The sequence below is a fragment of the Aulonocara stuartgranti genome, assembly GCF_965226115.1.
Source record: "Aulonocara stuartgranti genome assembly, chromosome: 1".
Classification (NCBI taxonomy): domain Eukaryota; kingdom Metazoa; phylum Chordata; class Actinopteri; order Cichliformes; family Cichlidae; genus Aulonocara; species Aulonocara stuartgranti.
In genome coordinates, this window is record NC_138939.1 from 20,495,224 (window position 1) to 20,514,086 (window position 18,863).

At 37.9% G+C, this 18,863-nt stretch overlaps 1 protein-coding gene and 1 long non-coding RNA gene across 5 annotated transcripts in view; both read left to right on the forward strand.

The window, feature by feature from the left end:
- The first annotated feature begins 239 nt into the window (after positions 1-239).
- The window catches only part of galnt18b (UDP-N-acetyl-alpha-D-galactosamine:polypeptide N-acetylgalactosaminyltransferase 18b), a 106,829-nt gene continuing 88,205 nt past the window's right edge, over positions 240-18,863 (forward strand). The window contains exon 1 of one of the 2 annotated variants that reach the window (XM_082530202.1): positions 240-831. In XM_082530202.1, coding sequence (XP_082386328.1) covers positions 594-831 — 238 coding nt within the window. In that variant the 5' untranslated portion in view covers positions 240-593. The remainder of the gene's footprint in view (positions 832-18,863) is intronic. The other variant, XM_082530203.1, reaches the window with a different exon arrangement.
- On the forward strand, positions 5,786-9,894 carry LOC309704791. 3 transcript variants are annotated; one of them, XR_014276376.1, is made up of 5 exons: positions 5,786-6,145; positions 6,845-6,910; positions 7,261-7,416; positions 7,869-7,961; positions 8,251-9,894. It is a non-coding gene; the product is annotated as an uncharacterized lncRNA (long non-coding RNA). The 3 variants fall into 3 exon arrangements; XR_014276377.1 differs by lacking the exon at positions 5,786-6,145 and having other exon boundaries at positions 6,152-6,910; XR_014276378.1 differs by lacking the exon at positions 5,786-6,145 and having other exon boundaries at positions 6,152-6,910; positions 8,257-9,894.

Below are 18,863 nucleotides of genomic sequence, written 5' to 3' on the forward strand. Positions count from 1 at the left end.
CAGTATTGCAGCAGGTAGGCTGTGGATTTCATAGCTCTTGCATCAAAAGTGTGTTCTACATGCACGGGACAATTAAGAAAAAAGAAAGAAAGAAACCAACGTGTCCGAGGAGAGAAATCAGACACGCATGCTGAAAATATCTCGCTGTCCAAATAAAATAACGCCTGGCTACTTTGTGTCCTTTAATGTGCGAACAGTCTTGACAGATCCACTTTCACAGTGAATCAGTGCGCAGTGTGAGGACGCGTGCAGCGGGCAGACTGTCAGTCCTCTCCACCCTCCCATTGGCTGCAGGATTCTCGGTGTCTCTCCAGTTTCCTTAATTCTCCAAAGCTACTGGAGCTGACGGAGGTTTACGATGGATCGCGAGATGGAGCTTCACCTGTAGATATTTCATATTAACCTGTGATTCAAAATTGAGAGAGGAGGATTAAAAAAAACTAGCACCTCTTTGGAAGTAAATGGTTTTCTATTGGATTTTGCGTTGCTGAACAGTTGCTGGAAATAACTTCACTATCACAGTTTTGCGGGCGGGCTGTCGCCTCCTGCTCCGGTTTAACGGGATACCGTAAGCTGTATGGAGGGATGTCGGCATGGCTTGCACCAGGAGAACCAAAACTTTGGTGTCCACATGCGTGATACTGAGCGGCATGACCAACATTGTTTGCCTGCTCTATGTCGGATGGGTTACTAACTACATCGCCAACATTTACATCAAGGTCCCGATGCCTTTACCCGAGAGAAAGTTAGAAGGGGACAAGCGAGGTGACACTCTCCGGATCATGGAGAGGCTCGATCGGCTGGAGAATGTGGTCAACCAGCACATTCATGGTAAAACCTGTTATTTTAACACGGTTCTGGATGAACTAATCCTTCTGTTTTACATATAGTGTCCGAGCTATTTGCACTAAACCATGTGAAAGTTTCATTTTTGTCACATAAAGGTGTGTGGCATTTGAAAGTGCGTTGTGCCTGGGGGAATGGATAGAGCAGGAACTTCTTTTGTCTGTTCACGATCAGATTATTTAGAGGGTGTAATAAAGGACAAAGAAAAGCTGCAGGTTTGCAAAGGAGTGCAGCGAGGCTCTAACCTATATGACAGTAATACAGCACACATAAACACCATTTAAAAAGCTGCATATATGAATTTCATTGTAATAAACAGATAGAATACAATAAAGTCTGAACAGCATTTTCTCCTTTTGTTTTACGCAAAGAGAGTGAATCTTGTCAAACACGGGATTGTATCTTTCCTTCATTTCTTTAGGTGTTGTTTTTGCTGTACAACGCGGATTGTTAATAAAACGTTTCCTCTTAGAGAGACAAAATTCAATAAAACGTTGAGCGCTGCCAGCGTTAAAATACAACTGCACGACAGGACATTTCACATCTGCATTAAGTCTGATTATGTGTATAAGAAACTTGCAAAGAGAATTTCTGGATCTGCTCTTTCATTCCTCGTCTGAATGAATCGGAGTTATACATTAAACAGCTGAAACAAAAAGTAAGTCTTTTCTCCCCAATCACGTTTGACTTGAACTTGACCTGTTCCTACACTTATAGGAATGCCGGGAATCCTTTTGGTCAGATTCCTTGCTGGCATGCAGTTTCTTTACGCTTGATCACACATGGTTAATTTTCGTCCTCTCCCTCTCTTTAAAAGAGCTATTCTTGTCGTCACAAGGGGGGCTCGTTTTGGGCAGGTCCCAATTTGAAATGGCACAGAGCTGCTGCAGAACTGAAATGCAGGCAGAAATCTACTCATGCTTCTTTGAGCAATAAGGCTCTGTGCTAAGCTTGGGTAAACATTCCTCCTGGAGGCAGGTCTCCATTTCAGCTTGGCACCCATAGGCATCTGCAGGAGCTTTGTTGAGTTGCCCCCAGTGACTTGCCTCCAAAGTACACGTTTCAGCTATTTCTGTTACTCTGACTGGAAAAGATAATATGTGACATTGCCACTGCTGCTGCGATTCTGCTTCTTATTAACCTTATCACCCAACCTATATAAATTATGCTGCTTACACGGAAAAAGACTCGGTCTCTAGAATCACCTGTACTTTATTTTAAGCTGCTTTTTGACAGACCGCACATGCAACATCTCAGTTCTTGGACTTTTTCCAGCTTTAACGCGCAGTTTGGCATATGGGGAAATGTGCTTATTCACTGTATTGCATTCGGTCAGATGAAAAGATCACAAACCCTCCCATCTCGTTTCTGTTTGGTAAATAAGCTAAGCTGCAAGAGTGCCAACAGGGAAAAAGCTCACCTTGCTTTGTCCAAAGATTAAAAAAAAAATATATCTGCCTGCAGCCCCTCTGAGGCTCACTGATTAACTTGTTATATATTGCTGAAATTACTGCACCCAGACCAATTCCCATGCACAACCCTCCATAAACCATAGCTTGTTTTCCTTCACTTTGGCCAAAAGTATCATGGTATTTGGAGGTTGTTCAGTTCTTTTTAACATTTGGACGAAGGCTTGCTGTTCGGATTTCTCTAAGTCAACGTGGCTTCTGGCTGTAACAGAAACAGGGGTATAGCTCCCTAAATGGAAACTCTCTTTAAAAACAGGCTGTGGTTCACGTTTTTCTTACTGTCTTTTTGTGCTACTTTTAAAACTAGGACAATCATCCTGTAATTAGTTTGAAAGAAAACATCATGCATATCAAACATTTTCACTTCTCCATTGTTTCACCAGCTCCTGCACAGTCAGCCAGCATTATTATTGTCTGCTTTGGGATTTTTTTTTTTAAGTTTCTGAACATGTTTCCAGGCCCTTGCCATAAACTGCAGAGACAAGACAGAGATAACTTTAATAGCAACAGTAAGTCTCAGTGATGGTCATTTTTTAAGAGTTCGGGACCACAGTGTTGTTGTTGGAAGCAAAAATCTGTTCGGGCTAATGCAGGGGGAGACTGTTGGAGCTGACTCAGTCAGAGCACATTTGCAACAGTAAAAACTGTAACAGCAAAATGACCCATAATTCTAAGTGCAAGCCATATTGTCTGGATTTCCCCGATAATTGCTTTCAATGGATCTGCAGCAAATGTAGACCCATAATCTGAGTGCATATGTGGCCAACAGCGTCCTCAGAAAAAGAGCCAGAGAGTCATTAGTGCACTTTTGACATCTCTAAAAATACATTTCCTTTCTGTACAATGATTTGAGACAAATGCAGAAATGGTATATTTTCACTCTTACATTCTTCAGTTTTGTGATGTGACTTGAGTCATTGTATACTAGTCACACAGCCACCAACTGTATATGCACTTAGTTTCAGTGCAGCGGAGGCCAACATGAGCCCTCACACCAGAGAGCATTACCGCATCCGAGAATGAAACATTTATTGCAGCTGACAGTCAAGAGAGATGTCTCTGGTGTCAGCTTCGCTCTCAGGGATGAGACAGAAATATTCCACTATGTGATGAAGTTAAGTGGCCTGTTACCAAGATAAAGCATCATGGAAACAGCATGTTAAGCGGCTGAACTCTTTTTTTATTAAGTAGAGTCACCCGAGGAGAGTTTTTTCGAGTGGCTGGACCGAGCACGTTCACACATGTCCACCATGTGTGAACGTGCACTCTTTCCCTTACGCTACCAAACCCAAAACTCAAGGGCAAATGCTGCAGCTACATGTGTGACAGTTTACAGAGCATATTGTCAAGTCGTGCTACAAAATGTCTGATAAACCTCTGGAATATACAGTTAATGGAGCACTCCACTAGGTGTAATAGTCAAGCTTTTTTTGCTCTGTGTACATTTACATATATTTGTAATTCTTTATTAAAATAGGAGGCATCAGAATTCCACATATTTTTATTTCAAATAGTGCTCATCAACTAATTTTGTCTTATTTTTTGCTGCTTTTTGTTGTTGATCTGGGTGACAAACTGTTGCATTGTTGACACAGCAGGAAAAAATAGCACTGAATAGCACTGCAGCTAAGAATTATATTCTTGAAATCATTTTGGTTCTTTGTTAAACCATTAATGAATTGTTAAAAAAAAAAAAAAAAACGAAGAAGAAGAAAAACAATTTCTAAGAATCAATGGGTGACATCTTCCAGTTTCCTGTAATTTAGATTTTGTTGTTTAGTTTAGTTGGTATAAACAAAACAATGAGGCCAATTATCACACCTAAACAAACATAAATGCATGAGTGTATACCATAAAAGCTGTGCTGTTTTAACAAACTGCTGTTTTATTGTGATGGTGATTATGAAAAGATAGCCGGTTTCATTGCTTCGATTTGACCTCTGAGGACGTACATTCGTCTGATTGAACAGTCACGGAGCCTCTGTGAGCGAGGCATTAACACAGTGGTGATTTAGCTGCAAATGATTGTGACAGCTCCCATGATGGCTCCAAGAAAATACTGTACACCCATCAACTCAATTGAGAAGCTCAGTAAAAGAGCATTTCAGTTGATGCTCAGAGGACAGTTATAGCTGGCTGTTTATCTGATGTGATTTTCTCTGGGGAAAGTCGGTGCAGGCTGGAATAAACGAGTGAGGGTGAAAACTGAGAAAGGTGGGTGCATGTTTGTCTGCATGTGTTCAGGTGCTTGTGTGCTTGCTTGTGCAGGCTACGGCATGCAGCTCCGGCAAGAACAAGCTGCACTCACACATACTTGTGGATTCTCAGGACTTAAGGGCCAGTGAAAGAAAGCCGTGTTTCTTACAGAAGTTATGATAAAATATAATGACTGCGTTTGCATCATAAACAACAAGAAAACACAAACATTTCTGTATTACTATAAGAATACACGTGTGTGTGTGTGTGTGTGTGTGTGTGTGTGTGTGTGTGTGTGTGTGTGTGTGTGTGTGTGAGAAAACCTCTCTTTTTGGCTCACGTTGCAGAAACCTGTTGATGATTGGTCTGTTTCTCTTTACCATTTAACTTCTTCTGAATCTGACTCACATTCATTTGGCAGCTCTGAGAGCTTGTTACTTCAGCAGAGACTAGTGAGGCAAACTACACAAATAGTGCGGCTGTTATGTTGGTGTGCAAAGCAGCTTATTTTCCTTATGGATATAGCACAATTTGAAACATTTTTATAGGTTGTGATGATTTTTTTTTCCCAACATGTCATATACCAAACGACAGATTAATGCACAAGCACCACTAGTACTACTACTACTATTAGTAGTTCATGTACCTTGACATATTGCAATCTGGCAGATAACTAGAGTTAGTGGGCATAAACTGAGTGGCTAATTAAGGTAATTGAGGGCAGGTGCTGGCAGGTTTAGGACAGCGGGAACAGCTGAAGACTGCTGCTGGGTGGAGAGACTATTCGGCATCTGAAGTGGCAGGACAGGTTCAGACTGGCAGAGAATCATGATGAGCATTAGCATGCAGAACCATTAAGGATGAAGATGATGTAGAACTGTTGCAAACTAATGTGCTATCCATGATGAACAAAAATGTGATTTTATTATAATATTTTTGTAAGAAAATGTCAGTGTCGTTTTACCCATTGTTCTCAAGTGCTGTCTTTGCAATATACTGCAGAAACACTGCTTGTAATTACTGTAGCAGGCTATTAAAGAGATCATATTTTTCTTTCTAATATTGTCTTCTTTTCATTGGCTCCCTGTAAAATCTGGAATTTAATATGAAATCCTTCTCTTTACATGCAAAGTCTTGAATAATCAGACCTATCTTAAAGACCTCATAGTACCTTAATTATCCTGTTAGAGCACTTTTCTCATAACCTGCAGGCTTATGTGTGCTTCTTAGTTTCCAGAAGTAGAATGGGAGGCGTTCACTCTCAGGTTTCTCTCTTGTACACTCAAAAAAATGAATGAGGTGGATTGTTCAGTGTATATTAATTATTTATTTTCATTTTACTTAAAATATATGTTTTTGTTAAGTTAACATATGTTTTTCTAATCAAGTCTACGTAATTGTGTCTATTATTCAACGTACATAATACTAATGTGTTACTTGATCGCATAACATTTAAGTTAAGTCAATTAGGATCGATATACCTTGTATATCCACAAGGTGGCAGTAATGCAAAAACAGTTGTAATGAAACCGCGCAGAACAAGAAGGTTTCACGGCTTGTGCCTGCTCATGCGCAAGACTTCAAATTTAACTGAAAAAGGCTGTTTTGGCGCCAAGCTACTGTTTCTTTGAGAGGTAAGACCACTTTTTTCTTTGACTATGTTGTGTAGTATCTATATGTCCAGCATGGTTATATTTTGCGTTTGTCTTACAAGACATGTTATATCGTTTGCGTGCGCTTGTTTTACATTAGTTTTACTGGGTCCTGGACATGCTTATTTTGTGGACTGTGTAAGAAACATTTTTATTGTTTTTTGTTTTATTAAGGGATTAGCTACAGGGGTTCATGGGGTTATTCTTTCAAGGGGTTATTTTTCCATTTGCTTTCTTGGGATTCCTTTTCTGTAATCCGAGAGTCGGAAATATCGAATAGGATAGCAAGGATAGCATAAAGTGACATTTAAAATCCAAAAAGTCAAGGGCGAAAGCCACTGTGACACCATTGTTCTGCTCTATCAGTAATCTGTATTATGTAAAAATGGTCTGTAAATACAGCATGTTTCCTAGCGGAGTTATACATATCAATGTAGTTATAAATTACAGTTTGTGAAAGTACACACTTAATTTTTTTAATAAAATTATTCAAGACATATGAGTGGACAGACAATGGAGGTCGACAGACCTGGTGATAATTGCTTCTATAGAAAGTTAGCACATGGCAGTGTCAATCTCTTGCTTTTCTTCTGAGTAGTATTTTATTTAGTTGTAATTCAAACAATAATTTGCTTCTTGAAATTAAGTAATGAATTTCTTGTTTTACTTTATAAATCTCAGATCCTGCCTTTACCTGCTCCCTCCTATACTGATGTGGTGTATGTGGTATTGCTGAGCTTGTATGTGGTATGTGAACTGTTATACTTTTAAAAACAAAACTGTTTTATAAGTTAAGTTTTCTTTTGTGACCCATCCCATGCCCCTGTTATTTCTTCTCCACATCTGAACCATGGTAAAGGTTGCAGTTCAAGGGCCTGAGGCATGAAATTCTTTTCAGATCAGCTGTGATCAATATTTTTTGGAACTTGATAAATAACAATAAAAGCTGTAATGGCTCCATTAGCATTTTGTGTAAATGTTTGTGTTAAAATTATAGCTTTAATGAGGTCTTACTACATTAGTTTTAGTTTGTATATGTGTACATATAGTATGTATATTTACAGTACAGTATGTTGTGTTTGTTGACATATTTTCAGGTGGAAGCAGAATATGTGAGGATTACTACTGCTGCACATGTTCCAAGGCTTTTTACACAACTTGACCAATACACTGACCAGCTCATAAAAGTCTTCAAGAAAAAAGGAGGCGTTGCAGGGAAGAAAATTAGACAAACTTTGGCCCCAGCCACACAGGTGCGTTATTCTGTTGGTAGCAAAATATTATGGCTAATAAGATCATTTTCAAATTTAAACAGCTAGTGTATGGTAGCTGCACAGTGCACTTACATTTATATTAAGCAAGACAAAGTTTGGTACTCAAAACGTTGGAAAATTTAAATTACCTAAACATATGTAAAATCTGATCCCTTGATTTAGGTTAAACCAGAAGTGAATGTTTTTATGTTATGTTTTGAATGCAAAAAAGATGATGTATTAGTTTGTCTTTACCTCCATTATGGACATATATAATGTGGTGGAAACCCTGCCCAACAGGTTAACTATTCATGTCCATGTGATGATTAGTTGGTCTTGTGTACATGTCTATCTGTGCAGTGGATATGTCATTCATTTTGCGTATAATGTGAGTTTCTGTCATCCTAAAGTATATCTGTTTTCTCTTCCTGTATCTCTGCCACTCTCTACAGAAGGAAAGTATTGAAAAGGGGAGGGAGTGTGTCCTCAGGGCACTACCTTTTTACCTGAATGAAGACCCAAGCATCCTCTTCAAAGAATAATTGGTTGGTAATTTTAGTTTAGTTTTTTATCTGTATTAAACCAAATTTTGAATAACTAATGTTGTTGCATGTTGTTGTTGTTGTAATTTGCATGGAACCTGTTTAAATGTTTTGGGAAATCTTCTTGTATACCCAAACTATTTATATTTATCGTTGAATCTGTAGTCTGAAATAGTGGCACACTGGGGTGCATGTTCCTAATATTGTGTTTACGTCATTAAAGGGTAGCTTTGGCCCTTTTTCTTTCTTTTTTTAAAACTGGATGCCATTTTTCTATGTTTTTGTGTCTAAGCTACAGCTGTTCAGAGGGAGCTGGAACAAATTACCCTTGTTATCTTTACCATCGAAAGAGCTGATGCCAGCACTCCTCCAGCCGATGTGGGTATAACCATCTAGTGTGTCCTGCATGACCTGGAAGACCTGGCCTCTGCATGTGCACTCTTAATGGGTGGGATATATGCACTGAATCTCAGTTAACCTCAAGACTGAAAGCTTTCTTTGAAGTACTTCAGAAGCTCTTCCTTCATCTGTATGTCAGCAGACTCTTGACCAAGGTACAGATGCTCAAGAATACACTGAATGAATAAGCCAACCTTTAATTTGGATGATGAATGTTCTGTCAGATGGACAGAAGTTTTTCGGAGGCTGAATGGGAATAAAATGGTAATTTGTAAATGACAGATAACGGGAAAATTACATTTAAGAGAAATTTAGAACATTTTGAAAAGTTTGTAAACTACTACAATTTGAGAGATTTTACTGTTGTGGGGGGCTAGTAAGAGACAATCAAAAGTATTGAGATTTAAAGGATTTAATTGAGAGATGATACTGCACCAGAAATGTTGAAGGGTGGTGTGTATATTAGCGTTCAAGGCATATTGTTATGAGGTGGAAATATGTTCATATTCAGTTTGTGTTACATTGTGTGCATTGTAAAGGTAATTGCAATACATACTAAAAATAAGGGTAAGTTAGGAGGTTGATCTGATATCCTCGTGTTGGTGTTGTTCCCAGATCATCATACTAAATGTTGTTCCAGGATCAACATTGCAAGTGACCAATCAGAATGTTGTGACGTCATACTTTTGCAACTTCGGGAAAAACCGGCGTAAAACAAAAAACTGTACTTAAGCTGCGTGAAACCGGCTCTGTCCGCCGATCAACTGACCCTAACCCTAACCGTAACCCTTTAATAAACAGTAAGCAGAATTGATATTGTCCTTGCAACACTGGAATTTCATAAATGCACGAATGGCTTGGAATAGAATAACGTCACAACAATGTGACAACATTTTCATGATGGTCTGGGAACAACACCAACACGAGGATATCAGATCATCCAAGTTGGGAATGCAGGATGAATGTATATTTTGTGGACTTTTAAAGACGAACAATTGTTTCCATGTTAAAATGTTTACATCTGAAGTTTTTTGCCCAAACACTGGTAAAATAAATGTTGACAGTGGCAAGTGTTAAATGGTTACTGCTGTGCTGTTGCAAAAAAACTGAACGCTGACAAGCTTACATAAATTTTTTTTAAATTGTGGCTGTTGAGGTGGACACTTCACTTTGCATTGTTAAAGGAAAGCACTTCATTGGCATTGTGTTACTGGACTGACCCTAAGCAATCATTGCAAATAGCAACTTTGCTATCCATTTTAGACACTAAAAGAAAAAAAACACTCACAGACCTTACTAGCATCACATGTGCATAACTCAAGTGTCATCTTATCAATGTGTTATGTGATCTTCAATGCGTTTTTTTTTCTCTCTTCTATTTCTGGTAGATACAGACATTTAATTTAAAGTCTTGATGTTGCATCTGTCTACATACTGTTAATTACTAACCCTAATGAGCTGTTGTGTTTTATTTTGGACTGGGTTTACACAAATGCTCACTGAATGTGTTGGCAATAAAAGAAATTTTAAAAAATAAGTTGGATGTACTTAATTCATTTGTGTGGAACCTGTTGACAAAATAGATTTATGTAAAACTAATTAATAAAGCACAAGGTGGCTGAAAATATAATATTTGAATTAATCTAACTTAAATTTAACATTTTACTTCCACAAATAAGAAATGTGTTGAAGTAACTAATCTAAACTATCTAACCTGAAAATATATCATCTTTGTTCATACAACATAACTTGATTTAGTTAGTCTTAAATATGTCTTGTTAATCTTAAGTAGTTTTTTTAAATTAGATGAACTAAAGATTTTTGCTTTAAACTAACATAATTCAATTTCGTGGAACCTGTTGACAAAATAATTTTAATTAAAGTCAACGTTTCATTTTTTTGAGTGTAGAAAGAGCTTCCTCTTGTATTGAATTCAGGAGACCAATATCCTCCTTGGGCTTAAAATTGTACTTTTTGTTCAAGCTTGTAATTTGGGATAGATCAGGTGATTCTGAAACCTCCCCTGGTGTTGCTGCTATAAGATTAGGCTGTTGGGGAATTTCCATGATACATATCATTTCTTTGTGACACTGAAATTTTGGAAGCAAACAATGCAAAACAACTTAGACAAAGCAATGCTTTGAGTGAAACGCTAACACAATAAGAATGCTGGCAGGCTCATGTTTAACAGGTGCAGCACCTACTGTAATTGCCACGTTCGTTTCATATAAGACAAAGGAATATATTTTCTAATGGTCTCCTTGAGGAAATTGGTCTATTTCATTTAGCCCAGTGTAGGTATTCTGATAGAAAATCCGGTTCAAACCCAGGACCATTTTGTTGTGCACTGACTGTGGAAACTACAGAGCCACCATGCTGCCTTAGCATGCCAAAAATCACTAATTAGTACTATAGTACCCTGCAGCTAAGGCTGAATGTCATTAATTTTTCAGGTATTTGTATCATGAACCACAGTAAATTAACTCAAAGGGATGGGAGTGAATAAATGTGACTGTACGTCCATAATAACTGGTTAAGATTCAGACTCTTTGAATTTCTATATTTCCAATACATAGAATTCAGCTGGGAAATAAACATGCCAGTGCGTTCAGTTAAGTAATCTGCAGTATGTTCGATACTGCTTCAAAAATACTGCAAATGTATCTCAGGTGTGGAATGTGTGTGTGGCATTTACATGTTTTCCCTGCGCTTGTGTGCGTTCTCTCGGGTACTGCGGTTCCCTGCCACAGCAGCCCTGCACTGCATGTTAGGTTAATTGGTGGCCGTAGGTGAGAATGTGAGCGCGAATGGTTGTTTGTCTCTTTGTGTTGGACCGGAGACCTTGCTAAGGTGCACCCCTCCTCTTGCCCAATGACAGATGGGATAGGCTCCAGCCCCCACCCATGACCCTGAATTGGATAAGCAGTTAAGAAAATGGATGGATGGTGTCTCGGGTGTTTCTGTAGTTAGTTATACCTTTTGTGCAAAGTCAATAGATCTGTGACGAGCTAATATTGGTCTGGCGCTGCTGTAAAGATTTTGTGATTAAAAAGAATATTTGTTTAGGGAATAATGCAGTCTTGGTAGGCTGGCAACATTTCATGTATTTTTAAGTAAGCAGCCAGGTAAGACACTCTGCACATTTAGAGAGACATGAAAATGCAAGTGCTTATAAAAGCTCCAGCCCTTTCAATATGTTTTTTTTTCTTTTTATGAATAGATCATGAAGCAGAGATGGTGCTTCTCAGACTTCACCATCTGTTAAAATATAGCAAAGAGGATTTTACTGCATGACTTTATCTTAATGCACAGAGCTTAACAGTGCTTCATATTGTACTGTAATGTAACTGTGGCTCTAAACATTCTGCTGTAGATTTATTACAAGTCTGATTCATCTGTCAGCACTTGCTGTTCGCAGCCTGTAGGCAGGGCTGCAGACAGTGTGTGAGAGCGAGATGTGTGAGGAGTGGGAATATAAAACAGGAGAATATTCTGGGTGGTAATTTCAATAAATCAAGACGCTATTGAAACACAGGGATATTAATCCACTGGAGAGTCTTTGGTAATGAAAACAATTAATTATTTTGAATCCAGAGGGCTAATATGTTAAAGTAAGTAAAGCCCTCTTACAAAAAAGGTCATCCCTTGACAATTTATCCTGAATTGATCAGTTCACTTTTGCAAATGTTCTCAGTGTTGTTTTCCCCCTGCTGAATTTGAAGTTGCAGCTAAATATGAAAACAATCCTTGTAAGTCAGATGGAAATCTGATTTAGCTCTGACTGCATGGGATTTACGTTACAGCCCCAGCTGACAGTGAGCAGTTTATCTTTACATATTGATCTACAATGATTTATTGATAAGAACCTCCTTCCCTGGAGCTGGTTAGGTAAACATAATAAATATTCTCACAGGATAAACATAAAGATGCATTGTGTGATTTTTAGACCGATGTGCGACGAAAGTCTTTTCTCTGGGACACATTTCTGATAACCAGATGTTGTCATCCTACAGTCAGTGGAGTAGTTATTTGCTGTCAGCAGAATGAAGCCCCATATTAGTACACTAGATGTGATCCTCAAAGTTGTCAACACCACATTTATAAGAATTTAATTAGCAAAAATAAACACAGGGTGTTTTGTGAGAACATGCATGGACATAACAGATATGTATCTGTGTTAAAACATCTGCAGAATGCTCAGCGCAAAAGACGATGAGTGCATCAGCAAAGCATTTGAAGTCAATCCATGGACTGGAAAGCGTCAGCTGTTTCATGGTTATGTTAAGCCAACCCAGACCTCTTATATAAATCTGGGCCCTAATTTTGGTTTAGTGTTTTATATCAATTATAATTAATGTAAGGGGTTATAATACCAACAGAGTCTCATTGAGGTGAGACTCTTTATTTTGCAGAATAATCATAAACCAGTATTTGTTTGAAAAGAAAATGGCAAAAGAATGCACCATCTGGGTTTCTCCTCAAAGTATCTTCTAATCCACTGTAAATGCTTCAGACCTCCGTGCTTCACATTCAGCGTATATCAGCAAAGGCAGCAACAGCGGAGAACAAATTGAAGTGTTTTGTTGCACTATGCATTCAAGATTTGTCAGCAGTCGTTTCTTTTTCTCACTCCTCTGCACTTTTTCATAATTAATGGCACTAAGTGAGGAAGTATGCGTTTCCAACACAGCTATGCCATTATGTTTTCATCTGCTATATAAACAAGATCTGTCATTTTCTCATGTAGTGTCTCTTCGACTCCTTTTTATTAGATTTAATCTGAAAGCATATATCTTAAGATATCTGAAATTATCCAGATCTGTGCTTTTATGTTTGCCTAGCTTTGGTATGAGACTGCTGACATTCAGATTATACTTTTGGGTCTATATTAAAGTCAAAATAGAAACGCTTTCATCAGAGCTAAAACAGACAATCAAATACTTAAATCTCTGTCTGTTTTAGCTCTCGTCCCTTTAAACCAAATTTCTTTTGACAGACAAAGTTCTGTGAAAAAGTATTTGCCTCCTATCTGATTTTTTTTATTTATCTTTACTACACATAAATGTTCAAGATTCAATCAATTTCAATAGTAGTGAAACATAACACATAAGTAAATACAAAATGCGGTTTTTAAATGAAATCATTTATTAAGGGGGGGGGGGGGGGGGGATTTGTAAAATAAATAAATAAATAAATAATTGAACTTTATGTTTGTGTCCCGCTACATCTGGCATAAAACAGCATTTCATATAAAGTCATACCAAGAACACAGTGGTAAAATATTAAATATTAGTTAATAATTATAATAATAATTTCATCTCTGCACACAGTCGTACAAAAGAAGGGCAGATTGTGAGGAAAATTGGTCTGAGCTGCTGGTGCTGCTGGTGCATACAGCATCTGGCTCATGTTCACCCACCAACACCCATCTGTCAGCTGCCTGGATTTGCTTTTATGAACCATGTGGACCTGCATGCAGTGTGTGGCCTCCATGGCAAATCTATAATATGCTGGCCATGTGTGCACTCAGTACACAAAGCCAATCTGCTCACACCTCGACTGAAACTTCAATTAAAGTTTCTTTAGCCAAATTTAAATAATGTTACATATTTTTCACGTCTTATGAATATGCATTTTTCTCCACTCAGCACGTCTTTGCCCTACATGATAGTTGACTGTATCTGTCAGTATTTGATTTCTCTTTATTGGGTCAGCTGATGTTGCTGATGTGAGACAATGATGGGGACGGTGTAGATGGATTATAGGGTGAGACTCGAGAAGATAGAAGTGAATTACTGTGGCCTCAGAAAGAGATTCATCATCGGCTCACTATAATTGAGATCCTGTATCAGAATACATTTTCCCAGGCTTCACTCACCATTAATCCATCACTGATACAGACAAAATTTGAGCTGTAGTTGTCCACCCTACAGTGCCACATTGATGGAACAAATAGTTCTCTAAATATCAAATGGACATGATAATTTTTTTCTTAAAATGTTCCATTTTTTGTTCCAAAATACATCCTTTAAAACTCCAGCAAAGTACTAAACAAAAAAAGACTCTTTCCTGCTATTTCTAATAATCATTCAAAATAATCATTGCAAATCTTTTGTAATCTCAAACTGTCAAGGCTTGATGATTCTAAAATGGCATTCAGCTGTATTACCAATGACACTTGAGTCCATCTACAGTTTTTATGGCTCTAATAATTCATGCACCACTCTAAATTCCAAACAGAAAATGTGGAAATTGATGTAGAAAGCTTAATCTAAATGTGTTTGTTTCCACTATTAATTTGGAGAACATTGAGCATCCTTATCATTCCACCCAGATCTGATATTTTCTGTCTCAGTTCATTTGTTATACACATTCATACCCCTACACTAACTTCTGCTCACCTCTATTGATCACTTGATTCCCCTCACGTAAACTCTCATCACATCTCTCCATCTCTTCATTCACTCCCTGGTGTAAATATATTTTGTCCACTTCCAATTGCCCTCTGCCAAATTGCCTGTGATGCTTTTCAAGTTGTAGCTTTCATGCCTTTTTTGTCTTTGGCATCCTGACAGTCTTTTGGACTCTGCCTTTTACCCATTAATGCTTTTGGTCTCTTGATATTTTAGCCTGCCTGCTGACTTTGCCCCTTGCCCCTTGTCCCCATATCCTGCTTGTGCGTGCATTACTTTTCACAAAGGTGAAGCAGCTGAACTTTTGGAGTCCCTTGTTCTCTGAGCTGTCAGTTTTTTGGGGGGTTTTCCCTTTCTATCATAAATTTCATCTCCTCAATAGATTTAGAAGTCCCATCGCTTCATGTGGGCTTATAGCATGGGATTTCTGCTGAGTCACTTCCATCATATTGTATTCTATTTTTCAATCTCTGCCAAGAGGCAATGTTGAGTTTGTTCATTAAATTGACAGCATTTGTAAATGCAGTGATGGCTGTCATCTTCACAGTCTTTCTAAAAATGACATTGTGACAAAATCATAATTCACATAAAATAATAACAGAAAAGACAGAGAAGATACTTAGTAAAATCCAGTCATTAATCACATGAGATCCACCTTAGTGATTGGAGTTTGAGTTGACCTTAAGGTAGATATATTGTGTCAGTTTTAATTAGACGGATCCTAACACCAGTAGCATCACACTGGCCTTTCCCACTTCCACTTAAAACATACGATCCGGTTTAAAACATGACTTAAAGAAATACCAATATTTCAAAATATCATTAATAAAAGTTTTGATTTGAAAAATAGAAAGGGCTGTAGTTTTATATTTCCAGTTGTTGCTCTGAAAACTGGGCATGAATTGCAGAGAGATATAAATTAGTGTGCAGCTGTGTATAAGAAAATTGAGAGAAAATATCCCATTTGTGAAGATATTAAGTAATATTTTTCTGCTGTGATATCTCTGCTACCTGTGCCTTTGCTGTTGTCTTGCAGTATGTCTTGACATAGTTGTTACACTGTTAACATCTGAAGTGAGAACCACCTCCTGTTCTGAAGCTTTTATGTCTCTGTTGAGGCTTAAATCACTGACAGAAACTTCACATTATGCCCCACAGAGATGAAGAGGTTGTAAATGTGCTTTACGTCAACATTTTTCATGCCACTCACCTTTTTCACATATCAGTTCAGCCATTTTCTTAACTTCTTATTCAGTTCAGGGTTGTGGGGTTGCTGGAGTCAAAGTCCCAGCTGACACTGGGTGAGAGAAAGTTTACACTCTGTCCAGGTCATCGGTCTGTCATGAGGCTAACATAGAGACAGATAGTTATTCACTCTGTTATCTATTCTTACTTTAGTCCATGAGAGGAAGCCAAAGCACCCAGAGAAAACACAAGCATGCACAGGGAGAACATCCAAACACAGAAACGCCTCAGATGACCAGCATGTTCTTCTTATTTAAGTGAAAATTACTGCAAAAAATGGAAACACATTTGTCCCATGTAAGATTGAAACTATAATATCTTAACACTATAAATCCCAGAAAATTAAAATAATTGCCAAAAAAATGTTTTCTTATTAAGCTAGAGTGTACAGAATCTTTTGACAATTAAAATAATAACAATAAATTCAATATTATTTTGGATATGTAAGTTTTAATTTGTATCATCTTCATTGACGGTCATGAATCAAATCAAAGTATAAATTTGTTTAAAGTACTTTAGTTAATGTTGTGATACTCTTTTGGTGAAAATGAGACAAAATGCAGAAATTGTGAAAATGACTTAATCGTGTTGGTTATTTTTGATCAATCTTGCTTTATTCATAATGCATTAAATGACAACAAGAGTCGCAAAGTAAAGACTACTGTAAGGTAAAAAGGGCTGCAACAGGTTGTGGGATGAGATGACATCATATGGCACTTACATGAATTTCCTTGGATTTTGAGCTGTTTTTTCCAAAAGGGTTTTAAATGGATCATTCTTAGCGCTGCCTCTTATTTCTTGCATTTAAATTCAATTAATTTATTCAAATACATACTTAAGTGCTTAGTTTAATCTTAAGCATAATGTAAGTGAATAATAAATTAGTTTTTCCATTAGTCTTAAGAAAAGAAAATTACTTAAGCAATTGCATTCACTAACATTCAATATGTCTGCATGGTGTGTATAGACAGCATGTATAGGAACAGTTTTACCTACATATACACAAAAGACTCCAAAAGTAAACAAAAGATTGTTTACTCCCCTTCTGTATAAAGCTTTAAACAGGATAAACAGTGAAGACACACACACACTAACTAATTCCCCCTCTGAAATAAACAATACAGAAGCAGATTTGGTCACGTTATGAGGCAATTGAAGGCCTGAAGCTCTGCACCAGCTTCCCTTGCCTGTCTGAGTCTCTTCCTGGTGCAAGTGCAAGCTATCAAATGCACACAAATGCCTTGTGAATGCTAATGCTTTGCATAAAAGTAGAACTGATGCCTTTCAAGGTGGTAAATATCATTTTTATTTAACACCTTTAAATATGTATGGAAATGAAGTCATTAGAATGAGAATCAGAGTCATCTTTATTTGGCCAAGTTTGTGCACACAAACAAGAAATTTGACTCATCAGGTTCGCTTTGCATTTCTTTCTTTCTTTTTTGCATACAAAAAAAGGAATGTTTTTAAAAAGGCAATATACTGTATACACAAGGAGAACACAAATATGAGGAGAAGATAAAAAGTAAGAAAAGTCTTAAGAGAAACTACACAACTTTTTGGAACATTTTGTTATTTGTTTGTTTTTTTACAGGATGTCCCAGCTGCACTGTAGCCTGAGAAGATTTAAAGTTACTTGCATAACAAATCTGGGACTACTTCTCTATAGGACCTTCAGTTATGGGTGGCAGTGGTTAGCACTGTTGCCTTAAAAGAAGAAGGACCTGGGTTTGAACCTCACAAATGACTGCGGTCTTTCTGTGGAGTTTGCTTGCCCTCCCTGTGCCCACACAGGTTTTCTCTGGTGGCTCTGGTTTGTCCCACAGTCACGAGACATGCTCTTTAGACTAAACTGTGATTTTAAATTGACTGTGGATGCGAGACCTGTTGTCTGTCTGTATGATGTCCTTGTCCAAGGTGTATCCACCTTTCACCCTACAACAGCCCATCCACCTGAAAATGGGTGCATGGGCCATCAGTATCATCATCACTTTCTGTATGCTCATCTAATGTGGAAGGTATGGAGAACATATGGTCACAGAAAAAGAAAATGTCTTCATTTATTAGTCACGTTTTCTAGGAAGAGCACTGAAAGCCATGTTAAAAAAACTAAAAAAAAGCTATCTTGCCTTGCTGGGTGTAAATGCTGATAAAACTAACTCTGCTTTTTTTTGTCCCACTTCTTTTACAATCGTTCTTGGGAAGCTTTTAGATCTTCTGACACAACATGACAGGGCATTCAGCTGTCAGGCAGGGTGAGGCCAGCAGCTGCCATCAACAACAAACCAGCATCCCGTCTGTCTGGCCTGAGGTGCAAACCAGCACGTTGCAAAAAAAACCCCAAAAACTGTCATGTGCTTTTGTGTGGCATCTGCTCTGTGGTGATAAGGACTGAAGTCAGTTGTTTCACTTTTTGCTTCAAAGCACATAGTTTTAGAGCTAATTATATCTCTCATTGTATTGTTGCTGGAATTAATGTTTAACCTATATGTTCTGCAGAAGAGTTATGACTCTTGATAGTGTGAGTGCGAGGCAGAATGTAAGGCTTTATTCAAAGTGATGTGTGAAATGCAGGAGCACATCTGCTCCCCTGTGATTACAGAACTGAAATACAAAGCACCTGTGTTCTTTTCTTTCTTTTTTTTTTAACGAGAGCTGACTTTGGCAGTTCTGCTGTATCTGCAGCCTCAGGTTAAACATATGGACTTGCTGGACTTCTCAGTGATCGCTGTCATTTTGCAGGCTGAAACCCTGGCTTTGTGGCTCCTGGGAAGAACATTTAGGCCACTACAGTTAGTTGGCTGGTGGGCTTAACAGAAGCAGCTACATCTGTCCATTGCCTGAAGTT